Source organism: Phocoena phocoena, chromosome 8 (assembly GCF_963924675.1).
Source record: "Phocoena phocoena chromosome 8, mPhoPho1.1, whole genome shotgun sequence".
NCBI lineage: Eukaryota > Metazoa > Chordata > Mammalia > Artiodactyla > Phocoenidae > Phocoena > Phocoena phocoena.
In genome coordinates this window covers 62,651,748-62,674,107 of record NC_089226.1, presented here as the reverse complement: position 1 = coordinate 62,674,107, position 22,360 = coordinate 62,651,748, and the positions used below count along the sequence as shown (strand labels likewise).

The window sequence follows — 22,360 nt, the reverse complement described above, 5'->3', positions numbered from 1 at the left end:
GAGCAAGTAGAGCTGCTCCTCCAAGACGCCGTGCCTGAAACTCCTGCCCTGCTGCCCCACTAGTGATGTTCACGTTCCCCGGGGGGAACTGGGGATTCCCAGAGGCTGCCACAGTCTGTACAGAGGCTGAGCTCAGAGGACTTGGTGTCACACGTGGAGCACCCCCTGCCTTCTGTTCACAGCACCTTGGGAAGCCACACGGACAGCCCTAGGCGGCCCTTCCTCCCTGCTCCAGCTTTGTCCTGAGTTGGCAGGACAGCTCAGGCAGGTGGAACGGGCTTTGTGGGATTCAGAGCCCCAGTGAGCGGCGCTGGTGCTTGGATGACCTCGGGACCTCAGGATGGCTGTGTGCTGGCCACCTCCACAGCACAAGGTGGCCACGGCTGGCTACCCACAGGGACACTCCTTATGTTGGCAAGACAGCTTAGACCAGGACCCCACGTGGCATGTGGAATGCAGATGGGTCTGACCAAATGGAACCCACACTCGGGAGCTTGTCTGCTTTGCACAGCGAGTCAAGGCAGTGTTGGGAGAGAGGACCCCACGCTGCCTGTATGTCATTTCTGTGTAAAGAAACCTGCGCACCCTTGGACTCAAGAGTGGCCGGGAACTAGGCTAACAGAAGTAACAAAATCAAACCGAAGGTAGAAACCAAGGCAGAAGCCAAGAGAGCCTCCTTGTCCAGGCAGCCCACTTGGGTTTGGCTCCAGGCACTGGGTCAGCTGCTACCCAACTCAAGGGCCAGAAGGCAGGCCCCTGTGGCCACCCCAGAAAGGGCCTGGCGACTCACCCGGACTTTGGCTGTGGTGGTCAGCGGCGTGTAAGCAGGTAAAGTCATTTTCTCTCGCTTCTCCTGCTCAGCCTCAGGGCCAATCAAGGCATTGAATTTGGTGGTCAGGTGACGCCTGAGGAGTGTCTTTTGTGGGGGGATATTGAGAAGCATGGCCAGCGTGTCCCCAGTGAAGCGTGGCTCCAGGATCTAAGAAGAAACCACAGACAAGCCACCCCGTGGCGACCACCGGTGGCTCTAGGTGATGACACTGAGAAACAGGCCCCCAGGAGCCCGGGTGGCCCCAGGGCAGGGGCTGAGGCTCATCCACTTGTCCTGTGTCCCCCTCCCCTCTGTCTCCCCGGCCCAGGGCCTGGCTCTGTGACCTACCAGCAGAGAGCGGTGCCCTCTGAGATAAGGCTGTCATCTCCCAGGGTCTATCTCCCAGGGTCTATCTGGAGGACAACTGAGCCACCCCTCCCTCCTTTCCCTGCTGGCTTTGTCTCCCAGGGTCTATCTGGAGGACAGCTGAGCCACCCCTCCCTCCTTTCCCTGCTGGCTTTGTCTCCCAGGGTCTATCTGGAGGACAACTGAGCCACCCCTCCCTCCTTTCCCTGCTGGCTTTGTCTCCCAGGGTCTATCTGGAGGACAGCTGAGCCACCCCTCCCTCCTTTCCCTGCTGGCTTTGTCTCCCAGGGTCTATCTGGAGGACAGCTGAGCCACCCCTCCCTCCTTTCCCTGCTGGCTTTGCCACTTGACAGGTAAGTGCTGATGCAGATCGTATCATGACAAGCAGGAGGGTCCATTTTGGTGGCCTCCCCCTCCCTCCCAAGCCCTGTGTTCCTCCAGCAGCAGCTGGAGCTGCCTGGTTAACAGGCAGTTCTCATGCAGCCCCTTTTTCCCGGACTCCTCTGGGTCTGTGGCTCGGGAAGTCTTTCCAGAAGCCATCTTGTTTGCATGCAATCTATTAATTCTCAGCCACAAATGATCAGATTCTACTTTGAGACTCAATTTACGCAAGGGGTTCAGGTGAAGTATCAACACTTCTTACCGGGATGCCTGTCTAGCCCTTAAGACATCAGTTTCTGAATACCCCAGGTGTCACCGAGGCAGGTGGACCAGCCCAAAGAGCCACTCACAATGAGACCTCCGTGGACACCACTCCCACGAAGGTTGGGCGCATATTCCGCCAGGTCCACGGACCGCAACCATTCCATCACCCTGTGGTTGGACCACTGCACAACTTCTGAAGGAGAAAGGTTACTCTGTAAGAGAGAGAAGGAGAGTGGAGAAGTTAGGCCTACAGGTCCTACCAGGGTCCTCTGTGGAGCCAGTCCCTGTGAGTCAGCCGGCCCCGAACGCCTTGCCGAAGACAATCCTTACGCCTACAGACCCAGGCCTCCAGGCCAGCTGCCTGAGAGCCCTCCCAGTTTCCAAGAAATAAAGCTCTCATTGAACTTGCACTTCTACACTGAGATATCTGATTCCAGAATCCCGTTACTCCCTGACTCTGGTTACTTTGGGACTAACACATGAGAGCACGGAGTTATTCATTCAGTGATTCAACAGAACTTTAAAGAGGACTGTCAGTTACGAGCTGAGTGTTTTATAGAATCGGGATCTCACTGGTGTGGCCAAATGTTTTGGGAGAACACATGTTAAGATACTTACACCCGGGTACCCTCAAGTGGCACCTGGGTCTTCAAAATGCCCAGCAGTGTGCCTAACATATAGAAGGTTCAAAATGTGTTTGTGCAACAGGGAGAAAAGAGGGGACGGAGAGTAGAGAGATGAATTTTTAATCCCCTGGAAAGCTGAGTTGCTCTTACAGCAGGGTTAGTCTTGGCTCCCATGAACACAGGAGACGGGGTGTGGCTGACAATCCCGTAGCTTTGGGGCCCACCCCGAACTCCGAGGTTCCTGAGACATTATCAGGGAATTCCCCAGGATTTGGGTGGCTGTGTGTACCTCCACCATTTCTTCTCTAGCAAAACCTGATCATGGATTCCCTGTGCGCCTGGGCCTGGAGGTCAGTTAATTTTCTACCAACGAGTGGGGAGATCTGTTCTGAAATGTCTGGTTACTTATGGGTTCCTCTTCTTCTCTCCTCTGCCTACTCTGACACCATCTTTCCATTTTGTCTTGCCCTTCCCTCCATTTCCTCATCTCCTTTAATCACTATGATGGCTTTGAAAGACTTGCTGCTACTGCCCTCCAGCCCATAGCATATGTCTCCCAAAAGGAGGGAGGAGTTGGAGGGCTAGTGGCTGCTGTGGGACGCAGAGTTCAGGCCACAGGCGTGTTGGGACACCATGAAGCCCTAGTAAAGGGAAGAATCCGCAGCACCATGGGCCAAAATGCAGCCACTTTCTGGCCATGGCATTCTGGTTTTCTCGCACCCGATCTTACAGGTGTCCTGGCTCAGGGCTACCTGGACAGATACAGTGTCTTGCCCTCACCTCGTTAGCTGGCCGCCGGTGCAGGCAGTGAGGGTTGAACTTGTTGACATGCAGCACGTGAATGGCACATTTGATGCTGAGATGATGTAGTTGGCTGGTGACTTTTAGGAAAAGTAGATCATCCTGGAAAAGTAAAGTTTTGGTTGATGAACCAGAGCTTCCAAAGTGACAAACACCACCGAGGGTCCTTCCCAGATCATACACAGACAAGTGGTCTACTACACGTCAGGAATGCATGTGGACACGTAACAGCTTTCCTTGGAGCGATGGTTCGTACTCTGCTAATTGGGACCTCTTATGTGACAAACGACACTGTTTTAGACCCGAGGGATATGAGGGAGGTGTGGAATCCAGTTTAAATACCGCCATGGGGACACCTAAGTTGAGTTGGGTGTTCACAGGGACAGCTGAAACACTGGAGGAAGGATCCTCACCACAGTTAGGTACTGCAGCATTCGCCCGTCGACTCTGGATTCGTGAAACTGGTCTTTGTACTGGGGTAAGCCAATATCATCAAGCCAACCTACAGAAACAGGGAAGTGAAATTTGTGAAAATGGGAGACTGTGGATGCCAAAAAAAAAAGCACATTATCATTCTGAGTTCCAGCTATATTTCCCCTAAAGTTTAGTAATCCGTCTGCCTGTCCCAAGGACACAGCTGTCTTTGAGGCACACATTCCCAGGGGGCTGCCAGAAACATCACACACATATGCCTGTCCTTACGTGTCACCCAGATGTGGTCCAGTAGTGCAGACTTCTCCTCCTGCTTGGTGGTGATAGCTTTCACTGCTAAAATCAGCTTTTTCCTATGAAGAGGGTGCTTAATTCCCAGCTCCTGAAAGTGAAAGATGAAGACAGATGTGAAATCTCGGCGGGCAGCCTGGCCCTCAGAGGATGCTGTGTCTCGCTGGAGGTATTCCACCTGGGTGGAGCATGGAAGCGGACCTCTGCCCAGCGCCCTGGGATCAACCCGAAGTGACAGAGAGAATCTCGCCCTCCTTTGTCAACTCTCCTGTGTGTGGGCGTGGGTGGGCAGTGGAGGAGTGGGGGGGCCTCACTTCCCTGTGCGCGGGTTTGGGGAGAGATGGGAGCCTCCTAGCCCAGGGCTCAGCCCTTACCTTTTCCATGTCCTGAGGGGTAGCTGTCAGTAACGTGTGGCCAGAAGTCACCCACTGCCTGGCAAAGATCACGTACTGAGCCAGGCCAAAGTCCTCCAGCCATGCACACACACGCTCTGTGCTCCACTGGGCAAAGGGGCCGTTGGCATCGCTGGGAAGCAGGAAACAGCACGACCCAGTTATCGGGAGAGCCTGGGCTCCAGCTGAACATAACAGCGCCTCACAAAAAGGGACTAGGTTTAAACAAAAACCCCCATCGTGGGATCCAGTTGAACAAAATCCCACTACAATGCACTCATCGGAGGTAGACTCTAGAGTTTCCCGGGATAACCCCTGGTCTGAATCTCAAGTCTGCAGCTGCCGGGAGCTTGGGGCAGTTATATGCTCCTCAGGAAGCTGTGCTCACGTGTGCTATCAGTCCACATGCACGCGAGCCAAAGCCCATTTGGATGAAGATCCACACCTGAATCATGTTTTACACAGGGCTTAATACCGTTTTCAGGAAAATGCTTAGAAAACTAGGAAAAGCGTATCTAACATAAAGGAAATAAAAACAGAAAACCTTCCTCCAATCAACAACAGTTAATGCCTTATTTACTAATGAAACACTAGGGGCATTCACATTAAAGTTAATAAAAGACAGTATTTTTTATCACATTAGTAACACTAGTCTGAGAGTTGCAGCAAATATAAGAAGAGACAAAAATAAAAATATAGCTATTAGAAAGGTAGAAATAAAAGAAAGCCATTCTTTTCAAATGATATGATTGCCCACCTAGAAAACCCAAGAGAACTCAGGAAGGTGGCTGGTTATAAATACACACTCCTAATGTTTATGACATGCACAAATCAACAATTTTCTATATACCATCAATGCACAGATACTAACATTTTTGTTCAAATAATCCACTCACAGCAACCAAAATTATGAAATGTCTAGGATCTGTCTTTATAAGGAATGTGTGGGTCCTGTGTAACCGTGTGTGGGGATGGGGGGAGGTGGCAACTATGACACACAACTAAGCAGCATAAAAGAAGACATGAATAAATGAAGAGCTACATCATGTTCCTAGACAGGAAGCCTGGGTATTACAAAGCCATCAGTTCTTAAAGACATCAATTTCATTTAAAGTGTAAAGGTAATGGTACACTCAAAATCCCAGTTGACTCTTGGGGGCAGGCGGGGCATGCAGGTCGACAAAGCAACTTTATATTCTTTTTTTTTTTTTTTCCGGTACGCGGGCCTCTCACTGTTGTGGCCTCTCCCGTTGCGGAGCACAGGCTCCGGACGCGCAGGCTCAGCGGCCATGGCTCACGGGCCCAGGCGCTCCGCGGCACGTGGGATCTTCCCGGACCGGGGCACGAACCCGTGTCCCCTGCATCGGCAGGCGGACTCTCAACCACTGCGCCACCAGGGAAGCCCTATATTCATTTGTTTAAAGGAGGATTCATGGAATATAGAAGACTAGCTATTCTAAAAGATTCCTTCCAAGAAAGTATTCCTAAAATGGTTAAAAAAAATTTTTTTTTAATGCCTAGATGAGGCATCAAAAATTTTCTTAAAGTGAGGGTGGGTGTTCCTTAAAGGGCCAGGATGACCATAAAGCACCATTCTAGAACAAGTGCTGGAGATGATGTGTACCTTAGAGCAGGTGCTGGTCACTCAGCCTGGAGCCTGGGTTTTAATGAATCACGAATAGGTGCAGATCCAGGTTTCGTGAAAACTGGAACTTATGAAATTTGGGGGCCCCGCTAAGAAAAGTACACAGTTTGAATATGGAATTAGGAACAAAATGACTATTTAGAATAAGAAAACAAATCACAAAAAATTACAAATCTAATCAAACTGAAAAAGATCATGAAATCCAGAAAAATAATATTTTTATTAATTAACTCCTAGAAATACCTCTATAGTACTTTACCTTCACGTTTGGGGTGCATATTCTTTGCTTTATCATATGTCAACAACTCTATAACAGATGTCCCTCTGTATCTGCCAGGGGATTAGTTCCGGGATCCCCGTAGACACCAAAATCCAGGGATGCTCAAGTCCCTTATATAAAACGGCATAGTTCACTCAGCCCTCTGTATTTGCGGGTTCCGCATCCACGGATTCAACCAATGGAAATCCGATCTGCAGTTGTTTGAATGAGTGGATGGGGTGGGGCTCTATTTTCTGTGAGAAGCTTTCCATCTTTCTTCTAGCATGACTGACCAATATTCTTTTGTTATTTTGATAGTTTTTTTAAGTTTTAGCTTCACAACTTATAAATGGTATTGTCAAATACATTTTTAGAATCATCAAATTTAGGAAAACCTCTATCAATTGTCTTTTAGATGCGAGCTGTAAAATTCCACAGCGTTCAAGTTTTTTAGTGCTAATCTTAAATATTCTATTCTTTGAATTGATAACATTTACTTAATGTCCTCGTGGCTGTTGCATATTAGGCAACATCATCTTGGTCAATGTCAGTATATCATGTAAAATCAGGAAGAAATTTTCATCTTTTGCCAATGTGTTCATATAATTCACTTTATATGAACAACACTCTAGGAACCTATTTACTATTTTTGTTTGGAATTTATCTGTTGCTCTCAGTGAATTATTGCTTTTGGTTTGATCTGGGATTTTTAAAAAAATTATCAGAATAGTTTCTCAATTTCAATGCTCATTTTATCACCTTTATTTCATATCCTATTAGTTTTCAATTTCATTTATTTTCTGGTTTCTGGGAATTGGAAAGAAACAAATGTTCTATGTATCAGAGGGATATTTCAGTTCTGAGGGGAAATAAAGTGTTTTTGAGACTGTAATTTGAAAGCCTCTGTCCTGTAGACCTTTTCATAACACCCTAGAGCTCTGATGCTCCTCTACCCTCGATCGTCTTCCCATTTCCCCCTTTGTGAGTGGTCTCTGCTCTCCTAAGCCTGTGATGCTCCTACAGTAGCAGACCCAGCTTCCCTAACTCCTGGGGTTCTGTCAGTGCCAGGGTCTCCCATACTCTTGTCCAGGGCCACAGCTGAACATGCTATTAAGTAATTTAGAGATGACAGAGAAAGTACCTTTCATATACAGCCAAACCACTTGTTTTATTGACATGTTCCAAAACATCCTTCCAAATGGCAGTTAAAATGATGTGAGATTTATCAGATAGGCCATTCCCATGGTAGACGGAGAACACGGTACACTTACAACTGTATGTATATATTTCATTAGTAAGTGCATTTCTGAAAAGAGAGGATTTCTGTTTTGACTAAGCATCTGAGAGAACCGAATCTCCTGCTGAGGATTTGGCAAATCTGATGATTGGAAAGAATTTCCACAGACTGGCTTCTGGTTTTGCAAATTGCAAATGTTCTTTCTTTTTCCACTACCCCATACTTCTGAAACCAAATGCCAGAGGACAAGTTCATTTTGGTACAAGATCTCTGACTTTGCATCTTTGTATCAGTCATGCTGGGCACACTGGCACATTGGAAGCCATTTTTATAGTAGGACAGCTAATTAACTAAACCTAAGTAAACCAGACATGAAGTGACTGCAAACCACATAAGCATAATCCCACTAAATCCAAACTAAATGGATCCCCAACTCAACCTCCCCATAGCCAGATCCCCAAAATGCCCATGGGTATTCCAGCATCGTCTGATATCAGGTAAAGTGTAGACCAAGGGTAAGTTGGAGTAAAGAGTCAGCAGTCTTAAAACTGTTTAAAATATCTTACTTATGAAAATATTTCAAAACACACGGCCTTGTCAATACATCGGTTGGACCCTCTCTGGACCATGGAAGGGGTCTAGGCAAGTAACTGACCTTGAAGCTTAAGCTTCCTTACATTCATGATAAACCTGACACTGACAGTGAATATGGGAGAAAGGCAGTAAAATGGGGCCTGAAGCAGGGAAGCAGTCTGATAAGAGACCCCTCATAAGCTAGAGTCCCTAAGGGCAATACACTGTAGACAAACTCAGAAAACCCCTCCACAAGGATGGGATCCGGCCATGTGGCTTTCAAGACTTAAACATTACACTCTGCTTTCTCTTGGGGGGAAAAAAACCTCTCTCACCACACACCAAAATAAATCCCCAAATAGATAACTTGTAAAGTTTTAAAAAATCACTTCTTTAAACTCATAGTTTAAAACCAGTTTTTTAAACAATCAGCAAAAAATTTTAAAACAAAATAATGAAAGAAATCACAAAGGAAAAGTTGATGAACTTCATTATACACAAACCTGAAAATTTCATATATCAAAGTAAAATTCTGCAACAAACCTAAAAAATGATTTGTTACAACTTTTAGATGTGGCTTAGTATCTTAATATGTAGAGAACAGATAGAAATCTATAAGAAAGATATTAAAAGATATTAATAACTAAATAAAAATGGGCAAAAATGCACACAGTTCACAAAAGAAATAAGATAACAAACATGTAAACTAAATAATAAAAATGTAATTTTTGGAGGTCTATAAAACTAGAACTTTAAACAAAAGCTGCAATAACAATGCTGACAAGGCTGTAGGTGCAACAAGCACTCACTGTACAGCAGTGCCGACTAGGACATGAATCAGCAAAATGGGGAAAAATAAAAAAATTTACTCTTATAACCTGAGAGTTCCTATGAAATGTCATTATCAAGTGTTATATTAAAAAACAACTGTTTCACTGGAAAAAACGGATTGGGGCTGGAGATTTTCAGTAACAACGGACTTTTCCTATAGGAACGTTGGTGACAAAATTTTTTTAAGGCTATACCTAAATATCTACAAACTGTAAATACCAGAGGACATTAGCATATAATTAGATCACATTTCTGTTTAAGAGTAATAAAAACCTTTCCTTCCCACCGGCAAACTCATTTTTGTTACCGTAAGCAGAGTGGTGATAAACATACAGTCTCATCAGGCCTTCATTCCCATTCTCCTTGTCATCCATTGCTACTGTTTACAAAGCACACAGACACCCAAACAAAGCAACCCTGTGGCTGAACCGCAGTTTCGCCTTCGGCAGAGAAGGTTCCCTACACTGGTTGCCCCATACCAAAGGGACTCGTAAGATGGTGGATGGGCCCTAAGGAAAAATACCTGAGGGTCTTAGAAAAGTTTTACACCCTGACCAGCGATTCCCCCTTCAAGAATCATTCCTAGGGCTTCTCTGGTGGCGCAGTGGTTGGGAGTCCGCCTGCCGATGCAGGGGACACGGGTTTGTGCCCCGGTCCGGGAAGATCCCACGTGCCGCGGAGCGCCTAGGCCTCTGAGCCACGGCCGCTGAGCCTGCGCTTCCGGAGCCTGTGCTCCACAACGGGAGAGGCCACAACAGTGAGAGGCCCACGTACCGCAAAAAAAAAAAAAAAATCATTCCTAAAGAAAAGCCAGAAGTGGAACAAAAATCCATCACTCAAGCTCTGGTGGCTTTATTTTTTCATCTCAGAACCATCAGAAACACTCACGCCTAAGATCAGAAGATTGCCAAGTAGATTAGAATTCTCTTTTCATAGACTACATGGATATGCTTCCTTTGGCTCATTTTCTAATGTCTCTGAGTTGGTCTCTGCCTTCTCAGACCATGTGCTTAGATCCTCTAGCCTCTAAAAGCTAACGTTTACTGAGCATTTTTTGTGACTAGAAGCGTAAACATCACTCCACGACCCTGGGGGAGCAGAACCGGGAGGCTACGCATCCTCAGGTTTCTCTGTAAGGCACCTGAAGGATGGATCTGGGGACGCTCACCAAAGGTCCTGAGTGTGTACGTGAGCGCGCCTGGCCAAGCCTAGGGACCTGAGGGGGGCTGAGTGGGGAAGCAGGGTGCATCCGTGTGTGCTCCCTTCTTTGGCGGGGGTCAGGTCTGTGAACAATATGTTGCACCAGGGAAGCATTCTTCCCCCTTCATTGGGATCTAGACTGTATGGTTTCTAGAATTAACGTGTGAGTCGTGCATATCTGACTCAGTAATTACCTGCACTTGGCACTGGTATATGGCGATCTCAGGGGGATGAAATGTAAGAGGGTTAAATCTTACTCTTCACTGGTTAGATTTAAAATGTCACAGTCCAATCCTGAGGAAGGCCCCCAGAAGCCTGACCTTGGCTGAGTAACTCAGACTTCAGGAGATATTCCGCTGGAGACAATGTATTGTGGGGATTATCACCCTGAGTAGAGGGTGCAGAAGAGGGTTTCCCTAAGACGCAGGAGTAAAGATTCACTTGGGCAAGTCGGAAGGGAGGCACTCTTCTCAGAGCAGGGAGATCTGAGGAAGCGGGGTAAAGCTGGTGACTGGAGGCGGTCCACCAGGGCGACCTCTGGGAAAGTTTCATTACTGATGCTTTTTCATTAGGGCGTGATGGGAACAGTCATGCAACACTTCCCATTTTGATCCCTTTACAACTCCCTCCAGTTAAGCCTTCAGGAAGGTGTGGTACAGTGTGTCATGAGGGATAAGGGCAGACTGGCACCCCGGCACCCTTCTGTAGAGGTCTGTGTGGAAGGAGGGGACCCCGCCCCAGAGGCAGGTGCCGCTCTCTCCCCAGTCTCCCAGGGGAAGGTGACGCTTGAACGGCAGACAGCTGATACCAGAGTTAGATGTGCAGGAGCTCACATAATCCTCACAAGAACTTTCACAAATACTTGCTTTTGCCGCCGCCCCCCCCCCCCCACCCCCGTTCCACTTCAGAGATCAGAAAACTGAGGTATAGAGAAGTTACAGAACCTGGTTTAGGGCTCACTGCTAGGAAGTGGTTAAGCAGAGATTCCAACCCAGGTCTCTGACTCCAGCATCTGTGCTCTGAATGGCTGCAGGGGAGCCTCTCAACCTATCACGCCAAGGCCCTGCCCAGAGTGGACTGCAGATGTGCAGAGCTGCTGGGGTTCTCAGGGGGGCCGGAGCGCCACCTCCTGCCCCAGCACCTCTGGCTGTAGGCAGCCTCTGCCTTTACCTCCGTGCACCTATAAATAATCATGAGCAATGTCCACATATGTCAAAGGGGAAAGGTCGAGAAGCTCTGCACTAGGGGGTCCTGCCTTCCATCTCTGGAGGCTCTGGGGCATCCAGCCCCCCTTCCCACTCCAGCCTAACCAGGATTTTACACAGTTCCTTGGAGATGGACTGGAGGGAGCCTTACCTTTTCTGACCCTTGGGGTCTCTGGTCCTAGAGAGTCTTGGCCCTGCAGTTGCCCGGAATCCACCTCGTCGAAACTCGGCCACCCCTGGGGCATCGGTGTTGAAATTTCCTGACTGAGTTCTTCGGATTCTGTGTGGAGAGGAATCCGTGGAGACGTCAGAGGGCAGGCTGAAAGCCTGTAGTCAGTGCACGCCTCCCACACAGGGCCTCACGAGCCATAACCGGGGCTCTGGGGCACTGGGATGGAACCCCTGCCTCCCGGTGCTTCCCCAGAGGTCCACCATCAAGACTTGTGACAGCTCCTTGGCCAGACCCAGCCTCAATTCTAACCCTGCCTCTGGGATTGGACCCCTCGCCCCGGGGGTCAAAGTGCAGGTTGCTGCCTGAGAGGAGGCCCCAGTTTCTGTCTCATTTCACAGACTCAGTCAGCAGGGCCAGAAAGGACTCATCTTTCTGTCCTCAAAGATTTCTTAAGACACAGACTGAGTCCTGCAGAGGAAGAAACTGGTCTCACCCATGTACCTCTCCAAAGCACATATGTAAGCTTCAGAGGATGTGCTTAGGGTCTGTGGGACGGATGCATGCCTAAAATGAATGACACGTAAGGCAACCGGCTATATTTAATGGGCTCCTTTCATAGTTCTCCTTCTCTGGGCCCTAAAAAGTGATTCAAAGTCTCCTCTCTACACATAACCACTCTGTACTTACTGCTGTTCCAGCATCTAATTATACAGGGGGTTATGGAGATATTCTGCCCACTCAGGAACAATATTAGTTCCAAGCAATATAATTACGGTCATCACCGACTTACTTTCCCCAGAATTTCTTGATGCCTTTGGGGCTCCGTTTACCATCTGGTGTCAGGGGAGACTGGGGGCTGGACTCGGTGCCCGATGACATGGATGAGAGGTCATTGACCACAGCAGTGTCGTCCCAACCACTTTCTGTGTCTCCTGAGATTGAAAGAATGGAATGGTATGTGAATGACAAGAAGGAACATGACCTCTGCAAACCTTCTCCCTGAGCCTGGGCCATCCCTTCAGTGGGAGTCAGGAAGTCTGCCCAGCTCTGCCTTTAGGACAGAGCTTTACAGCAAGATGTCAGAGACCAGCAGGGGCTCAGGCACACTCCAGGTTTTCTCTCTGGGGAGTTAGCGAGCTTAAGGTTTCAAATCTGGGTGAGCAAATGTCTTCAAATTCTAAGAGTTTGGGGTCCCAAAACTTGCAGGGTAACTCCAGCAAGGAGCGTCCTCTCTTTCCCCCCAGGGAGATGCGGGAATACAAGCAGGAGGGGGACCTGGCTGAATGTTCAGGAAAGGGAGGGTGTCACCGGAGGGAAATAAGGGAATCTCACTCCCCACCTCACCTGGAAGGGTACAGTACCTAGCACGGGGGCACTGACACTCCGGCCACGATCTCCAGCCAACCAAGAAGCAGAGAAGCCACACGAAGAAGCAAGAGAGGCCAAAGTCCAGCCCAACAGAGTTACAGGGAAGCAAAGAAATAAACAAGAGTCATCAAGCAAGAGGGAAAAACTCAAACAGAAAGAAAACTAATCCCACGAGGAGGGATGGGGGTGAATGGTGACTGAGCCTGACCTACAGGGTCACGGCGGCGAGAGGCAGCCCTGTGTGAGGGGACTGAATGCTCCTGGTGTCGCTTCCTGGCCGGTGAGGCATCCACGTGCAGGGAGGGGCGGGGGGCAGCGGGGACTGAATACACCGGCCCCCCACTGCTCCCGTGTGGGTGCCAGAGCTCACTTAGATCAGACGAGAATGGTCCGAAGCTGCAGGAAGTCCAGTCTGAGTGTCGCTAGGACATACTCATCTGGAGTTCCTGCAGCCAAAGGCAGGACTGGCCAAGGGCAGAAGCCAACCCATAGTGGGGAAGCCGAGCCCTCCTCCGCCAGGGAGGAGGAGTTGGGGGAGGGACGGCTCTGTCGGGACCAGAACGTTCCTCTCTGGGCCCCACTGATCCTCTGCTGCTATTGGGGAGATACAGCCTACTGTGCAGAGACCTCCATTTCAGATGCTAAGCGCCAGAGGGATACCTGGGGACTGACAGCCTTGCCCAGTGGCCACTGATTCCACTTCTCTAAGGAAACGCTCTCCCTTGGAAGAGCACGTGATATCATCCTATGGGTAGTAGGGAGGCTGCAGAGAGGAAGGCAGAGACAGGTGAGAGATCAGGAGAACAGAGGAGGAGGGGGCAGGGCCGTGGTGGGGGGGAAGGGGTGTCTAAGCGGGAGGGAAAGAGGGATGACGGGAAGGCCAGGAGCAGGTGGAGAGAGAAGGAAGACAGGAGGAGGGGCAATGGGGGTAGAGTAATTGCAGGTGGAAAGAAGGTGGGTACACACCCTGGTTCTCTTGGGCTCTGACGTATTTCTGGCAGGAAACCTTGTGCCCAGACAGACAGCAGTCACCTCTGGACGTGGGACCACCCTGAGGTAGGACTTGTCCCATCCACCCGTGCCCACCCCCGTTCTCCAATTGTGGGCTATGGCGGGGGGTGCAGGGACCTCGTGCAACAGTGGAAATGCCAAGGCCGAGGCTCCAGAGGCCGCCAAGCCTGGCACCTGGACACTCACTCAGCCTCAGCGGGCCGCTCCCTGCAGGGTCATGTGGGGAGGCAGTGGGAGAAGATCCGGCAGCCTCTCCGTTGGGCGTGGCTCCCGAAAGCTTCCCAGGTAACGTGGGGTACTTGTGCTCCACCAGGAAAGGGCCGTCCTGTTGGAAGGAGAGGGAGAGAGAGCCTCAAACCCAGTTAGGAAATCTCTGGATGCAGAAACAACTCCCCGTTCTCTAAGAGCCATTTTTAAACTTAGGCCGACTCAAAGACCCCTCAAAAAGATTATTTATTCCAGGCCAGGAAATGGGATCAGAGCTCTAAGAGAGAAACTTGCCCAAAGCCACACAGTGAGATGGGGACAGAGTTGAGCCCACCTCCAGAGCTGACTGCAGCCGAGTCCAAGCAGAAAGGGAAGCCTTTGCCATTTGGCCTCGCGCTCAGAGGCTCAAGGAATCAACAGCTGTGAACTACCCTTCAAGTTCTTTGAATACACAGACCAGAATTCCAATAAAAGCTATACCTATGGGCTTCCCTGGTGGCGCAGTGGTTGAGAGTCCACCTGCCGATGCAGGGGACGCGGGTTCGTGCCCCCGTCCGGGAAGATCCCACATGCCGTGGAGCGGCTGGGCCCGTGAGCCATGGCCGCTGAGCCTGCGCGTCCGGAGCCTGTGCTCCACAACAGTGAGAGGCCCGCGTACCGGGAAAAAAAAAAAAAAAAAAAAAAAGCTATACCTATCGCTTTATTGTATGTTTAGAATATATAATATTATCTATTACTTATATATTACGATGATAGTTATTTTGAAAAATACCAGGTTAAGGTGAAGCAAGACGGTAAGCACACACTCGGGGGGAGGTGTGAGCAGAAGCGGGCCAGAGGGCTACATGCCAGCACGGAGCTCCCCAGGAACTGAGGACCACAGTCTACGTGAGGTTCAGCCCCAGTGCAGTGGGCCCCGTGCTCGGACCCCAGCCACAGAAAGGGTCCCAAAGAAACAAGTTGATTTAAAGGGGAAGAAGAATGGCACTTGTTTGGTCAAGAAGGATTTAATGGGCCCTACATCCACAAACCTGAGGGAAACACAGCGGAATGCATTTGAGTGAAAAGAAAAGAGAAATCAAAGCAACGTTACCAAGGTAATCAACTGTGGATCACTTAACCGGACCCAGAAGAAAAGGAGAAAAGAAGAAAGACAAAACCGATTTCAGAACTGACAAGTCAGAAAAGTAATGGGAGACTTCAGTGACGGTAACATCTTTTTTTTGTTTTGTTATAAATTTATTTATTTATTTGGCTGTGTTGGGTCTTCATTGCTGTGTGCGGGCTTTCTCTAGTTGCCGCGAGCGAGGGCTACTCTTTGTTGCGGTGCATGGGCTTCTCATTGCGGTGGCCTCTCTTTGTTGCAGAGCACGGGCTCTAGGCACGCAGGCTGCAGTAGCTGTGGCGCACGGGCTTAGTTGCTCCGTGCCATGTGGGATCTTCCCGGACCAGGGCTCTAACCCGTGTCCCCTGCATTAGCAGGCGGATTCTTAACCACTGCGCCACCAGGGAAGTCCCCAGCGGTGACATCTTTTGAAGTTTCACTTAGTTAAAAGCCAAGTGCCCAATAAATTTCTGAATTCAGTTTGCTTATAAAGGCACGTCCTGGAAATTGTTTGAAATCCAATTCAGTCATTGAACACTGAATCCTAATCCTCTATAAATCATCTCAGAAAGGAGAGATACGAGAATAGTGGGCTACATTTTCAAGGGATTCTGAAGGAACTGGCTGGTGAAGTGGAAATAAGGGGAACCTTAAGAGATGGAGACCACACAATTTTTAAATTCGTGATGGCCCACGAGGTACAGGCTGAACCTGATCAGACCTGTGGTCAAGACCAACAGTCTCTTGGGCTTTCCTGGTGGCGCAGTGATTGGGAGTCCGCCTGCCGATGCAGGGGACACGGGTTCGTGCCCCAGTCCGGAAAGATCCCATATGCCGCGGAGCGGCTGAGCCCGTGAGCCATGGCCGCTGAGCCTGCGCATCTGGAGCCTGTGCTCCGCAACGGGAGAGGCCACAACAGTGAGAGGCCCGCGTACCGCAAAAAAAAAAAAAAAAGACCAACAGTCTCCAAATACTAGCCCATGCAAGGGCTGCTTCATAATCACCTGGGACACTCTGGCAGGGCACCCCGGGAGTCTGTGTTTAAAATGAATCTCAAATTACCCTGATGCACAGCCAGGCCCGGGAACCACTGATGGTGGGGAAGGCAGAATTCAAAAGGTTTCGAGAACTGAAGGGCATGCCTCCCAGCTCCATATTATACAGGAGATGTGGGAGTGGGGAGGGCTCAGGAACAGATCTCCTGTTGCATCATCACACAGGCCTCCCTAAGACAGGGCAGAGACAACCAAGGCCTCCCACGTGGGCTGCCTTGGGAGGTCGCTGAGGATCTGAGATATAAAGAGGGGAGAGCCTCCTGTAAGGCGGGCTTCAAAGGCGGCCGAGACCTGTGAGAAAGACGACGAAAGGAACGAAGGGCAACGGAAAGGGCTCTCTCTCAGCTCTGCTCAGCCAAGAAGAGAAGCTAGAAAGGAAGGACTCACTGCTGGAGAAAGGGGTGCAACATCAGAACACGACACAGAGGAAACAGAAATGCCTGAGGTCGGTTCTGCGCCTGCAGTCTCTGAGAGGAACAACCCTGGTTGCAGGGGTGGGGGATGGAAATCTCAGGCAAGGAGCAGCAGACGTGGCTGATGACCCAGCTGCCCTAAAACAGCACAGAGGTAGCACACCTGAGCGAGAAGACCCCAGGCTGTGAGTCAGACCGACTCGGGCCAAACCCTCACTCTCTTTAGGCCCTCAGAACCTCAGTTTTATTGTTTCTAAATAAAGAATAACAATTCCTGCCTCTGGCCTAGCACACGAGGACAGAACTAAACAGAGGCACAGAGGCGCAGAGAATTACCCTTTGCCCAGGGTCTGGAGCGACAGCAGTAACCACGACATCAGTCCCTGGAGCGAGGCGTGCACGGGGCAGACCCCATCTACAGTATCAGGCTCAAGTGTGGCCCAGGGCACGACGCAGAGCACGCAGCGAGGACCAAGAGCTCATCCTAAGGTGACAGAATAGGAACTTTAAGGGCTTGTGCCCTGTGCCCATGAGAAGATGGTAACTCGGAGAGGGGCTGAGGGACTCCAATTCTAGAACTGTGAGGAGCAGGGGAGACTGACTCACTCCACGGACTCCACAGCGAGAGCCGATCTGCAGATGCTCCTTCTAGGGAAGCCCAGAGATGGATCTAACAGACAGAGCTGGAAGAGAACACAGGGGGTGTCTTACAATGTCATGAGCTCTTAGTCACAGAACGCAAGGGCCAGACACCCATGTGAGGGGACGCTACAGAAGGATCCTTGCACCCGAGACTGAGTGTGCTCCTGGGTTTTTTGTTTGTTTTAATTATTTATCTGTCTTTGGCTGCGTTGGGTCTTCGTTGCTGTGCACGGGCTTTCTCTAGTTGCGGCGAGCGGGGGCTCCTCTTCATCGCGGTGCATGGGCTTCTCATTGCAGTGGCTTCTCTTGTTGAGGAGCACAGGCTCTAGGCGCGTGAGCCTCAGCAGTCGTGGCTCGTGGGCTCAGTAGTTGTGGCTCGCGGGCCCTAGAGCGCAGGCTCAGTAGTTGCGGCGCACGGACTTAGCTGCTCTGCGGCGTGTGGGATCTTCTCGGACCCGTGTCCCCTCCATTGGCAGGCGGATTCTTAACCACTGTGCCACCAGGGAAGTGCTCCTGGGTTTTTTAATCATGACTTATCAGCGCAGAAAGGATGAGAGCTGTCATATTCCTCTACTTGTGTGCTGAGATCATAATATCCCCCTTCCCAGAGATCAGATCTACTTTGCCTTGTCAAAGAGGAATTATCAGAGCCTATAAGATGGAGGAGATGACAAGAAATCCTGTCCCACAGACAATAGAGATGAAAGCACAGGATCCAGCTGGGTGCACATAAAAAGAAAACAGGAGAGGAAGTTTCGTCGTTCCTGTCACCCTGATACCCCTTACGGTTAACATATCGTAAGGTTACCAGAGCTGTAACTTGCTAAGTGAAAAGACTCTGGCAAACAGCACAAGCTCACATAGATGAAAGGGACATGCGGTTAATGTACCTTGGGTTCTACCACTGGGGACAGCTGGTTCCCACCGGCGCACTATGGGATGGCAAGGAGGATTTCAGTTATGTGGAGAAAAGGAGAACTGCGTTAGTCACAACAGCAATTCAGGGCCACCTGCCTGCCTGAACCTGCCAGGCTCACCCCTCCCTCCCCGTCTTTATGTCAGATCATCACCATCCGTGGAGGAAACACAAGTCACTGTACGACCTCATGGACACATGTCCCCGGGCAGCTGCCAGCAATCTGACTGGGGGAGCGAGAGGCACATGATCGTGGAAGCAAAGCCACTCACTGCCAGCTCCATCCTTCCTGGTTTTCTACTGTATCACCAGGGAGTCTGGTGTACTGCTGGACATCAAGGGATCTATGCAGCAAGGTCACTGAAGGTTGTCTATAGGGCAGGACCCCTGCATCTTCAATGACCTTGCTGCTCAAGAGCCTGTGACCCCCCCTTCGGCACGGGGGTTACCCACCTGGTGAGGGGCCACAAAGCCCTCCTCATGCCTTTCTAGACTCTTTAATAAAGATTCCTCTCCAATCTGCTTTATTCCATAACCCACCCCTGGGGTCTCCTTTATCCACATTATGTCCTCATTCAGAATCTGTGCAACACTCCCAAGTGCCCTGGAGAAACAGGGCCCGGATTCGAGATGTCTTCTGGCTCCATCTGACTCGTGGCTCTGACCTTACTCCCTCCTACTCCGCACCGTTTCCCCTGCCCATGCCCACCTCAGCGTCTTCTCTCACCAGCTCTAGGTAGCGTGTCCTGACTTGCCCTGCCTCTAGGATGCCTTGGGCCACACCACACCTGAACATTTTCTCAGAATGTTCCTGTAATTCCTGCCTGCCCAGCAAACTTGATAAAAGCTTCCACGAGGTAGGGACAGCACCCAGCCTGTGTATCCCAGCACCGTGCGGGGCACAAAGAAGTAACTCAGACATCTTTATGGATAGACTGATGGGCTGACCTTATCCACGGATGCACTTCTCAGGTCTTCGAGACTACAGGAGAGTTTTTTCTGAGCCCTGGGAAAACACAAAAGAAAGTCGATAAGGAAACAGTAACTGGAGAAGGAGGTACGTGGTATCATTCGTGTAGAGGACACTTCAAATGTCTAACTGGTAGTCTATCTTGGGCTTAGGGTCAAGGGCAGGAAAAAACCAAAACAAAACACCCTCTCATCATAACCATTACACGTAAGATGAGAACGGCCCACTTTGGGGATGGCCCGGTCTGACAATGTCTTGGTGAGGGCATGAGACCATCAGCGAAATCCAAATCAAAAGACCTTGGCATCCCTCAAAAACCCTGAATACACTCAATTCAGTGGCATCGGTGGGAGCTGGCTGTTGTGTGGTCATAAAAGAAGGCCAACGTCTGTGGAGTCAAAAGCCAATCCTGCCTTGTCTGTGAGTCTGACAGTAATCCAGCGAGGGAGGTGGTGCCACCTTGGAGTGGAGAAGAGCACATCAGCCACAGCTCCAAAGCGTCACCTGCTAGGATCCTTCAACCCTCTGCTCTGTCTCTGTATGCCCTGAGCAGTCTGCTCAGAGGAATTTGCTTTCTCCGGGGCTATTTGGCAGAGAAGGGCACCAACTGGATAGAGAAGAGGCGACAGGGTTACCTTGTGTCAATTCTCCTGGGCAGTGATATTTCTCAGTTCATATGAATACATCAGCATCTGTTAGTACATTCGTCTCTTGTGAGTCTGGTCAGTGTGAGTCACTCAGTGCCGACTTCTGAGTGAACTCATCAACCAAATTTCTTCTGAAAAACTAAGGACTGGCCAGTGGCCCTCCTTGACGCTGCTGTTTTCCTCTGAGGCTAAAGGCTCAGGGAACAATGGCTTTCTGGAAACGGGGTCAGAGTTCACAGGCTTCAGACCTCTGAAGACTCAGTGCCCTTCTGGGGAAGCTCCCACCACACTTGCGGCTGTCTTCCCCAGATACCTTGGCTGAAAGGCAGCCTACTCTCGGCAGTAAAGCTCCAGATCCCCATAACTTGGAAATGTGTTCTAAAGAGCTGATGTAGGGAACTGGAAATAGGTTCATTTTCGAGGGAATCAGTCAGGTGGCAGCGAAGTGACCCCACAGGCCAGCCTGTGATAAGCTCATTGCTATGTGAAGCTTCCCCAAAGCAACTGGACCAACTTCCCTGTGAGGAGAAATGGTCCTCCCTGGAGAATGTGGATTGTCACAGGGCTAGATTCCCTGAGAGCAGGAAGGACGTTCCAGAGGGGCTGATGGGAATGACAGGCACACCTCACAAGATGCTCTGAAGAACCACTAGGGGGCACAGATGAGGTGCAGCCACCTCTTCTCTGAGGCCCCAACCCCTGGCCAAGTCTTTTCTCAGTGACAACGACCCGGACCTTCAGCCTGTGGGAAGGGAAGGCCTTCTGTGGCCAGGGCAGGTAGGCAAGGTTCATGACTGCTCCAGCGTTTTGGCCCTTTTTGACCACTGCTGGGGCCAAAAGGGAGGACAGGTGTGCTCAGGACATGGTGGCTGTACTCACTGCCATGTCTGGAGCCCCAAGAGGGGCCGGAGAGCACAGTGGCTCCACAGAGGTGCTTGGGCCTCCTACCTGGTTTCCAGTGATTTCTGCGGTAGTGGGGGTGGTCCTGCCGTGGGAGAGCTACCTCTTGGAGATACCTGCACCAGAAACAGAAGAGTCACTGGACAGATACTGTTTGGAGATTACCCACCATCCTTCCCCTTTTTTGGACAATTCCTCTTGGGGAGTTACATCTTCACCCCTGGTGGCTACATCAATTCCAATGCCCTGCATTTTTAAGATGCCAAAAAGGAAGACATATTGGAAAAGATCAGGTGCGTTCAGGGTGGTATGGCTGTAGACAAGGAGGAAGGTATACTGAACAACCTTGGCCAACTTGCCTCTCTTTCCAGGGCCTAAGTTCACATTCTAGCAGTAGAGTCCTGACAAGTCAGTCCTGAGACCTGAATCCCTGGCTGCCCCTGCCTTTTCTGAGCTTGGTTCTTCAGCTTTTCCTTTCATTCAGTGAGCCACTGCACACCCTCTTAAAAACATTCCTGGGCTTCCCTGGTGGCGCAGTAGTTGAGAGTCCGCCAGCAGATGCAGGGGACACGGGTTCGTGCCCCGGTCTGGGAAGATCCCACATGCCACGGAGCGGCTGAGTCCGTGAGCCATGGCCGCTGAGCCTGCGCGTCCGGAGCCTGTACTCCACAATGGGAGAGGCCACAGCAGTGAGAGGCCCGCGTACCACAAAAAAAAAAAAAAAAACATTCCTTGCTGGCAAAGGTCAGCCGGAGTCGATTTCTGCTGGCAATGAGCAACTCTGTAATTAATATAGTCAATCAACAAACACGAGCAACATCTACTGCCTGCCAGGCCCTGTGCTGGGTGTGGGGCAAGCACCGCACACATCAGGGAGTTAGGTAAGTTAATTAGGATGAAAGAGCAATGCAACATGTCCCTCTGATACCAATACCTCTAATATAATATGGGGATAAAGGGGAGGGAGAGGATCCTTCTTGTTGGTGGGAAGGTTAGGAAGGCTTCAGAGGGGAGAACACTTGAGCTGAATCTTGAGAAATGAGAATGAGCTTAGCAAGGAGGCCAGAAAGGCAAGAGTACCAAGGGTGGAATGAACGTGAGCTAATCTGGTGGAAGATAAGGACGCAATTTGATGTCTTTCCCATCTGCAAGGGCTGCCTCGATTCTCTAGATCCCAGTATCTTTTTGGTCTACCATAGAAAGAACCCTGGCATCATAGTACGTAAGCTGTTAAACACCTGGGCTTTTGTGTTCAAGTCCAAGTTCTGCCATTTACTTGCTGGGTGACCTAGAGCAGATTACTTACCTTCTCTGAGCCTCAGCTGCAACACAATAAAAGAAGAATCCCAAAGGGGTCATGAGGAGTAAATGAGGTGAGTCACATGCCGTGCTCATCGCAGGGACCACCCAGAGGTACTGGCCATCAGTTACTGCTATCATTGCCAGCAATCTGGGATGCCTGCTCTGACTACATAACTGGGCCACCGGGTGACACTTTTGCTCCTCCCTTAATTAAAAGGGTTGAGTTGGACCGCTAAGATCCTTTTTATTGTGACTGTTCTGGAGTTTCAAGAACCTTTTGGATCCTGGGCTGAAACCCCTTCTTCATCTGAGATCTGTATCTATGAGTTAATTTGCCT

At 50.1% G+C, this 22,360-nt stretch overlaps 1 protein-coding gene across 3 annotated transcripts in view; it reads right to left on the bottom strand.

Annotated features, from left to right (window-relative positions):
• PPFIBP2 (PPFIA binding protein 2) overlaps positions 1–22,360 on the bottom strand; it is a 111,142-nt gene that overhangs the window by 387 nt on the left and 88,395 nt on the right. For 2 of the 3 annotated variants that reach the window (XM_065883167.1, XM_065883168.1), the window contains exons 11-22: positions 20,769–20,836; positions 19,152–19,209; positions 18,178–18,219; positions 14,052–14,190; positions 12,277–12,418; positions 11,466–11,594; positions 4,347–4,497; positions 3,952–4,063; positions 3,663–3,751; positions 3,229–3,351; positions 1,909–2,034; positions 791–979 (exon numbers count right to left, since the gene is read on the bottom strand). In XM_065883167.1, coding sequence (XP_065739239.1) covers positions 791–979; positions 1,909–2,034; positions 3,229–3,351; positions 3,663–3,751; positions 3,952–4,063; positions 4,347–4,497; positions 11,466–11,594; positions 12,277–12,418; positions 14,052–14,190; positions 18,178–18,219; positions 19,152–19,209; positions 20,769–20,836 — 1,368 coding nt within the window. Of the gene's footprint in view, positions 1–790; positions 980–1,908; positions 2,035–3,228; positions 3,352–3,662; positions 3,752–3,951; positions 4,064–4,346; positions 4,498–11,465; positions 11,595–12,276; positions 12,419–12,847; positions 12,881–14,051; positions 14,191–18,177; positions 18,220–19,151; positions 19,210–20,768; positions 20,837–22,360 lie in introns of all 3 variants that reach the window. The other variant, XM_065883166.1, reaches the window with a different exon arrangement.